This window comes from Gallus gallus, chromosome 8 (assembly GCF_016699485.2).
Source record: "Gallus gallus isolate bGalGal1 chromosome 8, bGalGal1.mat.broiler.GRCg7b, whole genome shotgun sequence".
Classification (NCBI taxonomy): domain Eukaryota; kingdom Metazoa; phylum Chordata; class Aves; order Galliformes; family Phasianidae; genus Gallus; species Gallus gallus.
In genome coordinates, this window is record NC_052539.1 from 5,899,959 (window position 1) to 5,912,068 (window position 12,110).

At 53.5% G+C, this 12,110-nt stretch overlaps 2 protein-coding genes across 4 annotated transcripts in view; one reads left to right on the forward strand and one right to left on the reverse strand.

Annotated features, from left to right (window-relative positions):
* Positions 1–8,362, reverse strand: part of XPR1 (xenotropic and polytropic retrovirus receptor 1) — a 75,629-nt gene extending 67,267 nt beyond the window's left edge. Inside the window, exons 1-2 of the mRNA XM_422258.8 lie at positions 8,077–8,362; positions 4,827–4,878 (exon numbers count right to left, since the gene is read on the reverse strand). Of these exons, the coding sequence (XP_422258.3) occupies positions 4,827–4,878; positions 8,077–8,145 (121 nt within the window). The 5' untranslated portion in view covers positions 8,146–8,362. The remainder of the gene's footprint in view (positions 1–4,826; positions 4,879–8,076) is intronic.
* A 1,389-nt stretch (positions 8,363–9,751) lies between these two features.
* The window catches only part of ACBD6 (acyl-CoA binding domain containing 6), a 67,043-nt gene continuing 64,684 nt past the window's right edge, over positions 9,752–12,110 (forward strand). For all 3 annotated transcript variants that reach the window (NM_001277547.2, XM_025152811.3, XM_015290280.4), the window contains exon 1: positions 9,752–9,946. In NM_001277547.2, the coding sequence (NP_001264476.1) occupies positions 9,767–9,946 (180 nt within the window). In that variant the 5' untranslated portion in view covers positions 9,752–9,766. The remainder of the gene's footprint in view (positions 9,947–12,110) is intronic.

Here is a 12,110-nt window from a genome sequence, read left to right on the forward strand (position 1 = left end):
CAAGGAACACCTGGCACGCAGCAAAAGGCTCCAAGAAAGGCAGAATGCCATACGGGGCTCTCAGATTGCTTACTTCCTTGCCTTCTCATTGCTACTGCTGATGATGGAAGACAGAGTCACACCAAAACACGGCAGTAGTGGCCCAATCCCTTTCAGCTATTTCTAGAATTTGCCTTATAGGTGTATCAGCCAATCCTGCTCATCATTACCCCGCTCGGCTGCCTTGCCTGAGTCACTCCTACAGCTGTGCTCACAGGGAGCAGCCATTCAGAAGCACACCTGGGCTCAGCACAGGGACACGGATGGGCAGTGGTGGCACCAGAACAGCCATCCTGGCCACACATCGGGGCACGCCTGCAGCCGTGGGACAAGGCAGGTCCTGAGGTCACAACACTCACTTGGCTTGCCAGAGAGCTCCAGGTTCCCTCACCCCACACACACCTTGGGAGTGTTTATAAAGACACGCTGATCACATTGGGAGTGTTTATAAAAGCACGCTCATCAACAGCAAGAGCAATAAGACCACGATTACAGACGCAGTCTGGAAGCCAAATTCACCTCTTGTTGCTATTTAGAACTGGCATTTCAGCACGTGTAGAATTCTCACCCCTCCAAAATGCGTGCCTGAAGCTATATAGCACATGCAAAATAAATTGCATTTCTATCAGTATGTTGTGGCATGCAATTTCCCTCTTCCCAATCACACTGCCTGCCTTTCTTGTTAAGTCAAATAGCCTGTCAGCTTCTCATCAGGAAGTAGAAATTGCTTTTCCATCTCGTAGGAGATAAACAAGGCTCTCTCCTCTGCAGCAAGGGCAGCGCACAGCCCAGGGCTGGAGCTGCAGGACGGGCTGTGCTGCTCCTCACTCCCCTGCACACAGCACCCACCATGCATGCCAGCAGATTGGTGCATTCTCACAGTGTTCTCTGCAGCTTTTAGCTGAACGTGCACAGCTCTGGCTCACTGCTGCCTTACACCTACGGACCTCCAGGCATCCTTCAGCCCAGGTAACAAAGCAGAGGGGCTGTGCTGGCAGCCCCTGCCCCTCCTACATGGCATCACAGAGGTGCTGAAGCTCCTGGCAGGCCCTGACCATCATTCTGAAGCACCTTACAAGTGATTCTGATGCAGAAGAATGAGATTTCCTTCCAGGGAGAGCTCGCACACAGCGTGCATTTTTAGAGACAGAAACCCATCGGGTTTAATTCACGTGGCATTATTCACCAAACAGCCACAGCCCCATCCCAAAGCCTGATCACCTACTCCAAATGCAATGGCTACAGACCCCGAGGCCACCTCCTGTGTACACCATAAATCTTGCTGTTACTCCTCCTCCTGCAGCCTTTTCCAAAGCACAACAATAAATTCTGACCTCCTATGCACACACGTGTGGTGTTTCTCTATGCTACACCCAAAGCACTGTTTGATGTCCTGCTGCACTGCGAGCACAGCTGGCTGTCCATCTTCCAGCTTTATGAGCTCCTTTCCTATTTCCCAGCCCTCACGTTTTAACCACCAACATGAAACTTAGTACCTGCCAGTTAAATTGACACACTGGCCTTTTTATGTTATCAGAAAGCAAGAATGGGAAGGGAGGGGGGGGAAAAAGCATTTCTGATGTTGCTGCCACCCCTCGCCATTAAGGAGGGATCTACAGCCCTCACGCAGCCAGCCTGATAAGCAGCTTGCAGACCTGCAAAGGAAACCTGCCTGCAGGAGCAACCCTTTCCTTGGGGCTGGTGTGGAGTGCCCAGCCCAGCCTTCCTGCTGCCTCCCAGGCTGCACACAGCCCTTTCATTAGCCCAGCTATGGAAACAAGCACCTGGGAGCAAGAACCTGAGCACACCAGTTCAGCCAAGGCAGATCTGAATGTGCTCCTGCACCACGGCCTGAGCGCTCTGTGCTATGGCACTGCCAGCCTGCTATGAAGTGAGTTTATATCACCATGCAGGGCATGCTGACAACGTCCCTATCTTGCACCTCTGCTCTCATCTGGGGCAAGCAAAGAGGTGAACTTGCACAGCACAATCCTTGTTCCAGCCTACCACTGGAATGCAGACAGGGGTTAAGTGGAATAAGTCATCTCCATAATAGGAGGATACTGCTGAACGTTTTTGTGCCATTTAATGTGACAACAACAAGATCTGTTTACACAAGTCTTAAAAAGGGAGGTTAAATTTCAATATCTGAAAGACAAATATTCCAGGCAATAATATTCAGAGTGGACCCTGCCCATTGGAGCGCATAATCAGGATGAATAATTCACAGGCAGACTTCCATCTCTGCTGTGGCTGCAAAGAGCTGAACCCAGAGGAGCTCGGGGAGATGCCAACACATCTGCTTGGTGTTCAGTGCAGGGGATGCTCACTGCAGGGCAGTTGGACCGGATGGCCCTCAGAGGTCCCTTCCAGCCCTAAGGATTCTCTGATCACCAGTAGAGCAGGTCACCATGCTGGTAGGCGACCCCACAGTCAACATCCACCATCATCCTCCCAGCAACGCCTTTCCCTCTAAAATAGCAGCAGCAGCACCATTTGCACAGCTTATGAGTCATTTTGAAGCCAGCTTTGTTTACCCACGTGCCAACCATAAGCAGGAGATTCCTCAACACGAGCCCAGAGACAGTGGGTGGCTCTCCCATTCCTTGCCCTGCCTATTGCAACAAGCCTTCGCCGTGCAGTGCTTTATTAAACCAGTTTCCAACTGCTTCCAGCACACCTCTACACACAATTGTGCATGAATAGAAACGTTACCAACGGAGACAGACCTCCCTTTATTTCACAGCCCAGCTACCAGCTGAAGATCAGCCCCAGTGTACGTGTAAGGCAAACCAAAGCCCAGCTGAACGCTGCTACGGTGCCTGGCATCACCTACATCAAATGGCTTTTAGTTAAACCAGCCTCAGATGAGATTGACACCAGCCTCGCCCTGGGAAGATGGGGCTTACAGCACCCTCCTGGTGTTCCTGTGCTGAGCTCAAAGCCAACGCACGCGTTTCAGAGAGCCAGAAAATGAGCAAAACAGATTCACAGCAGAGGAAACTAAAAAAAAAAAAAATAACAGGAGGGAAATAACACACTGGAAACCAACTTTAATTAAAAAAAAGAAACCCAGCACACGCTCACATAGCACTGAACTAAGAAACAGCGCAGCTGCTCTCCTCTCAAAGGCAGTTTGAGCAACACAGGGACAAATCTGAGCAGTCCCAAACAGTTTGCATCGCTTTGTTCTCTGCGACACAGAGGAGGAGACTTGCTCTCCAAATAACGAGCAGAAGATGCTTTTTGTAGCTAGCACAACGTTAAGTCATTACTTCCCTTTTTGATGAGGTTTTGAAGGCATCAAAGGAGGCAGGAACAGAAGTTTACGTTCTTTTAACATTCAAAACAACAGCATTAATATTATATTACAGCATTTTATTCTTTGCTTTCTCTTCCTTTCCTATGTTTACACGCAGACATTACAGCACATACAGAACAGCACTATATCACAACGAGCACGGGGAAAAAAGCAGCCAAAATGCAGAACACCACTCAGCAGTTTTATGGTTAGCTTCTCACAGTGTCTGCCTTACACCTTCACAAAACAAAACCGAGGCACTAAAATGCAAAGGCTCTGCAGCCCCCTCCATTTTAAGACCTACCTTAAGTCACACGCTGGTGGTAAGACAAAGGAAACAAAACCAGCCAATTATCCCTAAAGATAAGTTAATAAAGATCACGTGTGCAGCCTATACAAAACACTGTGGTTCCCCTTAGACAGAAAACTGCTTCTTGGGAGAGAAAACTACTGTCTGGGAGAGGGATCCTCCAGGCCTGAGGGGGTTTTAAAGCAGTTTTTACATCTCTAAAAAACAGGGCTTTCCTCTTTTGCCAGCACATTGCTTCCAAGCTTGATTCCATTTCCCAAAAGCAGCCCATCTACTTTAGGTGATGCCACGAGTGTGGCCACACACCTGTAGAAATGCACTTCTAGGACCCACAGTTTGGAGAAGAGGGTGTGAGTTGTTAATGAACTAGCGTTAATGACGGCTGGCATTACTGATGCCAGCCAACAGACTGCCCTGGAAGCAGCAGTCGCTCTGCTCTGCACACACAAAAGGAAGAACCCAAGAGCTGCACTCAGAGAGGTCAGTGATACTAACACTGCTCTGCAATCAAACTGCTAGAAGCATGGAGTTTGAAATCCACAGAAAGGGACCAAAGCAAGATCAAGGCAAAAGCTATTCAGTACTTCAAAGACAACTGAAGGAAGGAGGAAGATGTAGGGTTCTATTGAGAACTTAAGCACACATCGCTTAAGACTACTCAAAATGCAGCAAGCTTAAAAGCAAATGCTGTGCTAAAATAACCTACCTAGAGAATGCAGTGGCAATAAACGTATGAAAACAAGAAAATATACTCATGTCAGCATCCAAGAGGTGGCACAGCACTCAGGGAGCAGCCAGGACAAAAGGATGAGACCCTCACATCACTGCTCACCAACCGGTGACTCTCCAGCACAGCTATCTCCCAGGACTGCCATAGGAAAACAAGGGGCTATTCTCCAGTGATGAAGTAGTACTTCCACCAGTTAATGTCCTTATAAGCAAGAGGAATCCAGCTGCTGAAGTCCCAAGCTATACAAAGCCATTTACTGTGCTGATGACAGAGGACAAAGAGTTCTAACAGTCCAAAATAGCACGCAGGCTGCGGAAGGCCGAGCGTTTGCCCATCAGTGTATTGAGTTGACCAATTTAGGAGGACCGAGGACAGAAAAGTGACACTACTGCACATCCAGTATCCAAAGCCAAGAAAAACACAATTCCCAGTCACCACATGCTTACCTTCTATAGAAGGGGCCTGGTCCACGGCTGCATACAGCATCTCTTTCAAAGCCTGGAGGGGAGAGGGGCAGAACAAAGAATGCAGTCAGAATCAAATAAAAAAAAACCTATGTTTTGATATGCTTGTTTGAAAACAAAAGCAATTAAAGTCCTTTTATCCCTCCAGACTGACACACAAAGCTAGGGGACGTGTTGGTAATGCTTTTACACATATTTCTGCTGGCAAAAGAAACACGTGTTTGCATTTATTGACCGCTCCATCTAAAGCTTGTTATGTTATTAATCTGCTATTGTTATTCCAGCTGTATTTTAATGTTTCCTGGTTGGTAGGATGCTCGAGGTTTGTTAGAAAACCTGTGGCGTGACACAGAAAGGAGCTTGTCAAGGCAAACAGAGATAAAGCAGCCTCGGGGATCTATCACTGTTATACAGTAGTACAGGAACACACACGTATTCTAAAAGCTGAAGACAGGGTGACGGACAAGATTAGGAAATACGAGTGATTGCCTTCTCCCAAGGAGGGATCTCAAGGGCAACACAGCACAAAACAACCCGAGATGGGGTTTGGAGGCTGATGGAGTAACCTGAACCAGTTTGGGAACTAGAAGCAAAGGGGCAAGACCCATTCGTCCTGCAATTATTCACTTATAGCACGTCACTTGATGAAGGCAAGCATCCTTGCATACACAAAGAACAGGAGCAGGCTTCACACACACCTGCTGTGAGAATTAGAGCTCATTTCCTCCCTCGTGAACCTACAGAAATCTAATGCATGTGAGTCACTGGGGTCCTTCAGTCCTGCTGCCCATCACCCAACACATCCCACAGCCCCACATCCCACAGCCCCATGCTCCACGCCGTGCCCCCTCCTGCCCTGGGTCAGCACAGCCCGAACAGTCTCTACCCCGATGCCCTCACGGGGAAAACCACGAGCTCAGCAAGGAGCAGCTCAGCACTGTTGTAACGCGCCGCTAAGCAAACAGAAGGTCTAAAGGGCACGTCTGTTTATTGCAAGGTGTCACAGGCGGCCAGCAAACAGGAGGCTCAGGCATCTCTCAAAGGTCTCATTCCAGAGGTCTCAACAAAGGTCACTTGCAGAATTGTTTTCCCAGCTAAGCCACTGCTGGATGATCCCCATATCCCAGCGACACAACCCCCTCCTATGTTCCGGCTGGCCATGGCTGCTCTGTCCCCTTCCCCCCATGACTCACCAGCTGGCAGCACGTGATCCCGTGCCACGCATCAAGTGGTCACAGGAAAAAACCACCAACACAGAACGTCTTCCCCTTTCTCATCCTGCCCGTCACCCTCGCCTACCTGTACGCTTATCATAGGGGAAAAGCAGGCTTTAGAACTTCCCAACCTGCTGCCCCTGTCCAAAGGCTGAAGCAGGCAGAGCCCGCGGTCCCCTTTGGAGAGGAGGGAAGTCAAATAGATGGGAAAGAAAAAAAGACAACGTGCCAATCTGAGAGTTCAATAAAGAGCCTTCTGCACTCGGATAAACAAATTCAGGCTGGAGAAACCAGCAGAGAATTGCCATCTGCTAAGTGTAAAACCAGGCCTCTGTCACACTGACACATGAGAGCAGGCTGAGCCACGCTCCCCTCCTTCTGCAGCAGCTTCAGGGATGTACACAACAGCAAATCCACATTGCAATTAGTGGACAAACAGAGGCCCAGCACTCCAACAACTTCACTGTAGCCACAAAGGCACGTTTGTAGGGAAAAGCATCCTCTGAGATTCACCTATGAGTCACTTCAATTTGTCCAGTTTTGTCTGCCTGAGAAAGAGAATGCTGCTGGCTGACATGGAAAGAGAGGATTTTGTTTGCTCTCCTATTTTATTTTTGCTCCATGGGAAGCAAAGGGGCAGCTCACAACACAAGGGGTGATGGCAAGCTGGGCTTCCAGGCCTGCCAGCAGCGAACATAGCACGGAACGTCACGCTTTGTGCTGTTCCATTCCTTCCAACTCGAGCCGTTCTACCATTCGTGCAATCCTTTCCTTCTGATTTTCCCTTCTAGAAGCGGACTGAGGCAATCAAGGGGTTGTAAAACTCCGTGCTTGCACTCACTCAGCCACGGCCAACGTCTTTGCCTAAAGCTGAATGAAACAGAATAGCACACATCATCGGTCTTTCTTTTCACGTGCCCACTGCTTGCTCTTAAAAAGCACACAGACAGCAATGGCCACTGCCGTGCTGTTGCTGCAAGGTAAGAAATCTATGCTACAGGTATTGAGGCACATCTTTTCCCCCATTTAATGAAAGCCAACAGACTTTTCCCTGCCTAAGCTCTTCCCCAGACCACGCACCTGCCCTCAACCATCACCGGAGAGGATGCAAGAGAAACCTCATGCAAGTAAGGAAAGCAGCGCTTTGCCTCCCCTTGGCTGAGCAGCAAGGCGGTGTTTGCTGGCACAAAGGAGGGCTGCACGCCTCTCCCGTGCTCCTGCCCGCACCCACAGCACCACCGGGTCCTGAATAATGAATGCAGCCCTTCGCGTGGCTGCAATATGCATGAGCAGCAGGGCAGTGCAACGCTGTAACAAAGAGTTTGACAACTTAGGAGCGCAAAGGAGGGCGGAGGGGGGTTATTTTGTATCGCTCAGAGGAGAATACAGCGAGCCTGCAGAGGACTCTAAGTTAGTTTGTACTCCGATCTGCCTTTATCTTAAACCCAGGCGGAGAAAGGGACGTGGACACAGTAACACTGCCCTGGTTAGCAAGTCAGGAAACGAAGCTCCCGCAGTGCAAGCTTGCAAGCTCTGCACGCAGCCACAGAGCGCCAGGGCTGTGTCAGCACGGAGCCGGGCCCCCAGCCCGAGTCCTCCCTTCGGACGAGGTGCAATTCGCTGCTCCCAAAGGCGCAGCGCGGCCCCGTCACCCACCGGGCTGCTACGGCCACCGGCTTCTCCTCCTCAAATCCGGTGGGTTATCGGGGAGACCGCAGCGCTGCTCCAAGGTGAAACCCGACCGCGGCTTGCATTGGAACAGCCGTTCGGAAAACAAAGGAGAGGGCAGCGGGGAAGGCAGGAGCTGCCCGAGACACCGTCGCCGCCGCGGCCCGGCGGAGGAAGCCCGGCCCTGCGAGCTCCGAGCGGCGCGGCGCGGCGCTGCTAACGGGGCCGGCCGGCTCTGCCCGCTGCTGCGGGACAGCGCTCGCTCCGCTTCGCCACGGCACGGCACGGCTCCGGGCACCGGCGGCAGCCCCGGCCCCGCCGCGAGCCCTCGGGAAGGTCGCCGGGCTCACCTCGTACTGGATGTACTGCTTCCGCCATTCGGGGGTGATGTGCGCCGCGAGGTGCTCGGCGAACTTCATCCTGCCGCCGGGCCCGGGGCCGCGCCCGCCGAGCCGCAACTAGCGGCGCCTGCCTGCCAACGGGCCGCCGCCGGTACTGCGGGGCGGGGGGGGGCCTCCGCCGCCGCACATGGGCCCCCGCCCGCCCGGCCCCGCCGCTCCTCGGCCCGCCTCGGGGCCTCCTCAGCGCCGCCCCGCAGCCGCCGCCGCCGCCGCCTCTTCGGCCGCCGCCATCTTCCCCGGCCCGCCGCCGCCTCCCGCCGTCAGCCGCCCGCCAGCCAACCGGCCGCCGGCAGCGCCGCGTCGCCACGGCAACATTCGCCACCGCCCACCGCCGGATGGGGGCGTGGCCTCGAGGTGGGGGCGTGGCCTGGGGTGGGGGCGTGGTTTATAGATGATGGGGGCGTGGCCTCAAGAGGGGGGAGCGGCTGCGTGTGTCCCGCAGCGCCCCGGGCGTGGTGAGCATCGCCGTGCGGCGCTGTGTTACCGCTGCCGGGCTCGGCAGAGCCGTGCGTTCTTTAGGAGCCCAGCAATGCCCAGGCTTTCTGCTCGAATAACCTGCATTTTACAGCGTGAAAACCTCACGTCCTGGCGTGTTATCCCCCCCCCCCCCCCCACGGTGTGTTTCCTGACCCCAGCCATGTCCCACGTTTACATCCCCTGACCCCAGCCCAGCCCATGACCTCCTGGGGTCCATGCATTGGGACCATTTGGCCCTTGGGTACCACAGGGCCTCCTGACACAGCGCCCAGCAGCGTGCTGAGAACACCCCGCTGTTACTGCAGCCGGGAGCTGGGAGAAGGCACAAGGATGGGCATGATCTGCTTTCTTAAGTGGAGCGGGGAGAAGCCGGCAGCGGGCTTCCAGCCAGCGCAGTCTGGCACTTGCCTTCCTTGGGAGCGTAGAGAATCATTTATAAATAGCAGGTTTTTCTTTTATATATATATATATGTATATATAAATGATGGTGGGGGATTGCTGGGGAGGAGCCTTCAAAAAGCCTTTCAAGGGGAAAGCCCTGAGCAGCAGCTGTTGAGCTCTCATCCATCCCCCTCGTGGCTGAGGTCAGCGCGCAGCAGAGGGGTTTGGGGCTGGGGCCGGGCCTGCTGGCTCTCACGGTGGGGTCTCTTGGTCTTCTATTGCTATCTTGAAAAAAACCAACAACAACTAAACGAGGGATGTGCTCGCTTCCCTTCAGATCACCATTTGGGTCCTGCACTGACGCCGACTACTAGGCACTGAGGTCCCGGAGGGTGTTTGGGGGAGGGCAGAGCTGCATAGGGTGTTGGGGCACGGTGTGATGGGGGGCGGCTGAGGGAATGGGATGGGGCAGTGTGGAGAAAAGGAGCTCAGGGGACACCTCATCGCTCTCTATCGCTGCCTGAAAGGAGGCTGTGGAGAGGTGGGGGTCGGCCTCTGCTCCCAGGTAAGAGCGATAGGACGGGAAGAGGACAGCCCCGAGGAGGCCGCTCAGCCTGGGCCCGCAGCCGGCCCGCCGCTGCCCCCCAGCGGCCGCTCCCCGCCGGATGGTGTAGGACCGCGCGTCCTCCGGAACTCTCGGGCGCAGCGCGCGTTTCCCGCCGAGCGGCGCGGAGCCGTACCGAGGCGCGCAGGGGGACGGCGGTGCGGGCGGACCGGCGCCATGGCGTCGCCCCCGCTGGCGGCCGGGAGCGGCGGTGAGGGGAGCTCGGGCTCGGCGGGGCCGGATCCGTCCGATCGGCAGCTGTCCGCGCTGTTCGAGCAGGCGGCCGAACGGCTGCCCGCCCTGCTGCCTAACGCCAGCAAGGAGCAGCTGCTGTACCTGTACGCTCGCTACAAGCAGGTGAGGCGCGGGGCCTTGCGCCTAGGCTGAGGGAGAGGCCTGCGGGGGGCCGAGGGGGCGTAAAGGGCTGCGCCTCGGGGAGGGCCGGGAGGCTGAGCGGGTTGGTTTCTGCCATGTGCTTGGGTCAGCCGTGGGGTATTCCCAGCTTGGAGGGACCCAAAAGCTCCCCCAGCCTGGTCCCTGCCCTGGGCTGGCTGCCCCCCACCAGCTCAGGCTGCCCAGGGCCCATCCATGGCCTGGGGAGCCTCAGGGATGGGGCACCACAGCTCTGGGCAGCGGTGCCAGGGCATCATGTATGGCGAGAGTTTGCATTGACTTGAAAAGTGACTGTGGAACTGGACCGTATCTGTTTTGGTTAGCAGGGGGTGCCCAAGGCCATTGGATGGCGCCCTGGGCAGCTTGATCTACTGGCTGACAACCGTGCCCATGGCAGGGGTTGGGGCTTGATGATATTTGAGGTCCCTTCCAACCCAAACCATTCTACGATTCTGCAAACAGACCAAGTTACATTTTTCTTCCACACAAAATACCTCTGTCTGGCCTGCTGCTGCTTAAAAACCTTTCCATCTTTTTGATGCAGTATTGAGTTATCCCCCAGGCAGGTGGCTCCTTAGCTGTGGTTTGTGGGCCATTAATTGTCTCAGAGCAGGCTGGTCACACAGGAGCGTTGTCTTCAGGTCTTCTGGTGCTTCAACAGGTCTCCGGCTCCCTTTTCCTTGTAAGAGAAAGGAAGGGGTGGGGAAAAGTGCCAGGAGAACTTCTAGGAAGTATGGCCATGCATAGAAGGAGCTGAAAAGAAATAGCGTTGTCTCTGCTACGGTTTATCCGCATTCTCAGATTTGTTTCAAATAACTTCTTATTTCTCACCTCCTACAAGTGCTTTGTAGCTGTCCTAGGTGGCAAAGGGGAGTCCTTATTTAGCCCTCAGCCAGTGGCTGTCAGCAGACTCCAGAGGGTTTCCTGGTGCTCTATAAGAGCTAAAGTTACTGAAATCAGAAACTGTTTCACAAGTTGTGATACCAGTCAAGAAAAGGCAGCAACTACCACAGTCAGCACAGGCCTCCAGTTCCCTCCAGGTGAGGAGCCAGGGATCTTCCATCCCCTCTTGTCCCAGAATGCACAAACAGTGCCTGCGTGCCCCCCGTTTTGGGTCTCCATGCCTTTGGCTGTCCAGGAAGGCTGTATCACAGTGCTGAAACAGGCAGCACTGGCAGGGGGGAGGAGTTTGCCAGCACAGCTACCGCAGGGTTAGGCTGTGCTAACTTGGAGTTCTGCAGCGTTTTGTGCTTTAAATCAAAACGATGGTGCTTAATGCAAGTTTTCTCTATTTAATTACAGCAGTCCTATCAGTATGCATAATGGGCTGCTAATACATTACTCCAGTGGACAGTAGTATTGCTAGCACACAAAAGGTGCTGACTCAGATCTGTCCGCTGCCCTTGATTTGGCATCCTTGTCTTTCCTCAGTTTAGTGTTTTATGTCACTGAGGGCTTTGATTTAAGACACAGCACCATCATAAAAGGGGTGACAGTAACAGCTGAGCTCTCTGTTAAGATACTGTATATTACTTATTTCAAACTGTTTGGGTATATAACCGTTTCCCTGGAATTTTATTACCTTTTATTGGAGGCCATTTCAGGATTTTATTACTTTTCTCTCTGATTTTGTTTATGTGTCAGAGACTTGAAAATGAGGGAATTGCTTAGTTGTCATCTCCAGTGAGCCTTTCAGCTGATGGTGCTGAGTTTATGGCTCTGCCCCAGAGCAGGAGAAAGATCAGACTGGTTGGCAGGGCACTGGGCTGGAGTGTTTGCTCCTCCTGCTTTCCATGAGGCTTTGGGCAAATCGCTTCTGCTGTCCATGCCTTGAGTCTGTAGTGGCAAGGCGAGTATGGAACTGAGCCAGCATTAGCAAAGCAGGGACCTGCTGCCCCCAGTCCACATGGTTAGCACCCTTGCATGGTGTTTCCTTAGATTCCCCTATGCCCCGCTGACAACCAGTTTAACAGAGCACATCTCTGAACATCTGTCTATGCAGCTGTCACCTCCAGCCATCAGGTGAAGGCTTCTCCCAGGGCTTCTGAATTGCCACACATGCAGGCTCTTCCCCTTCAGAGCTGCTTCTCAGTGGTTTGGGAGCAAAGCCTGCTGGCAGCTGCACGGA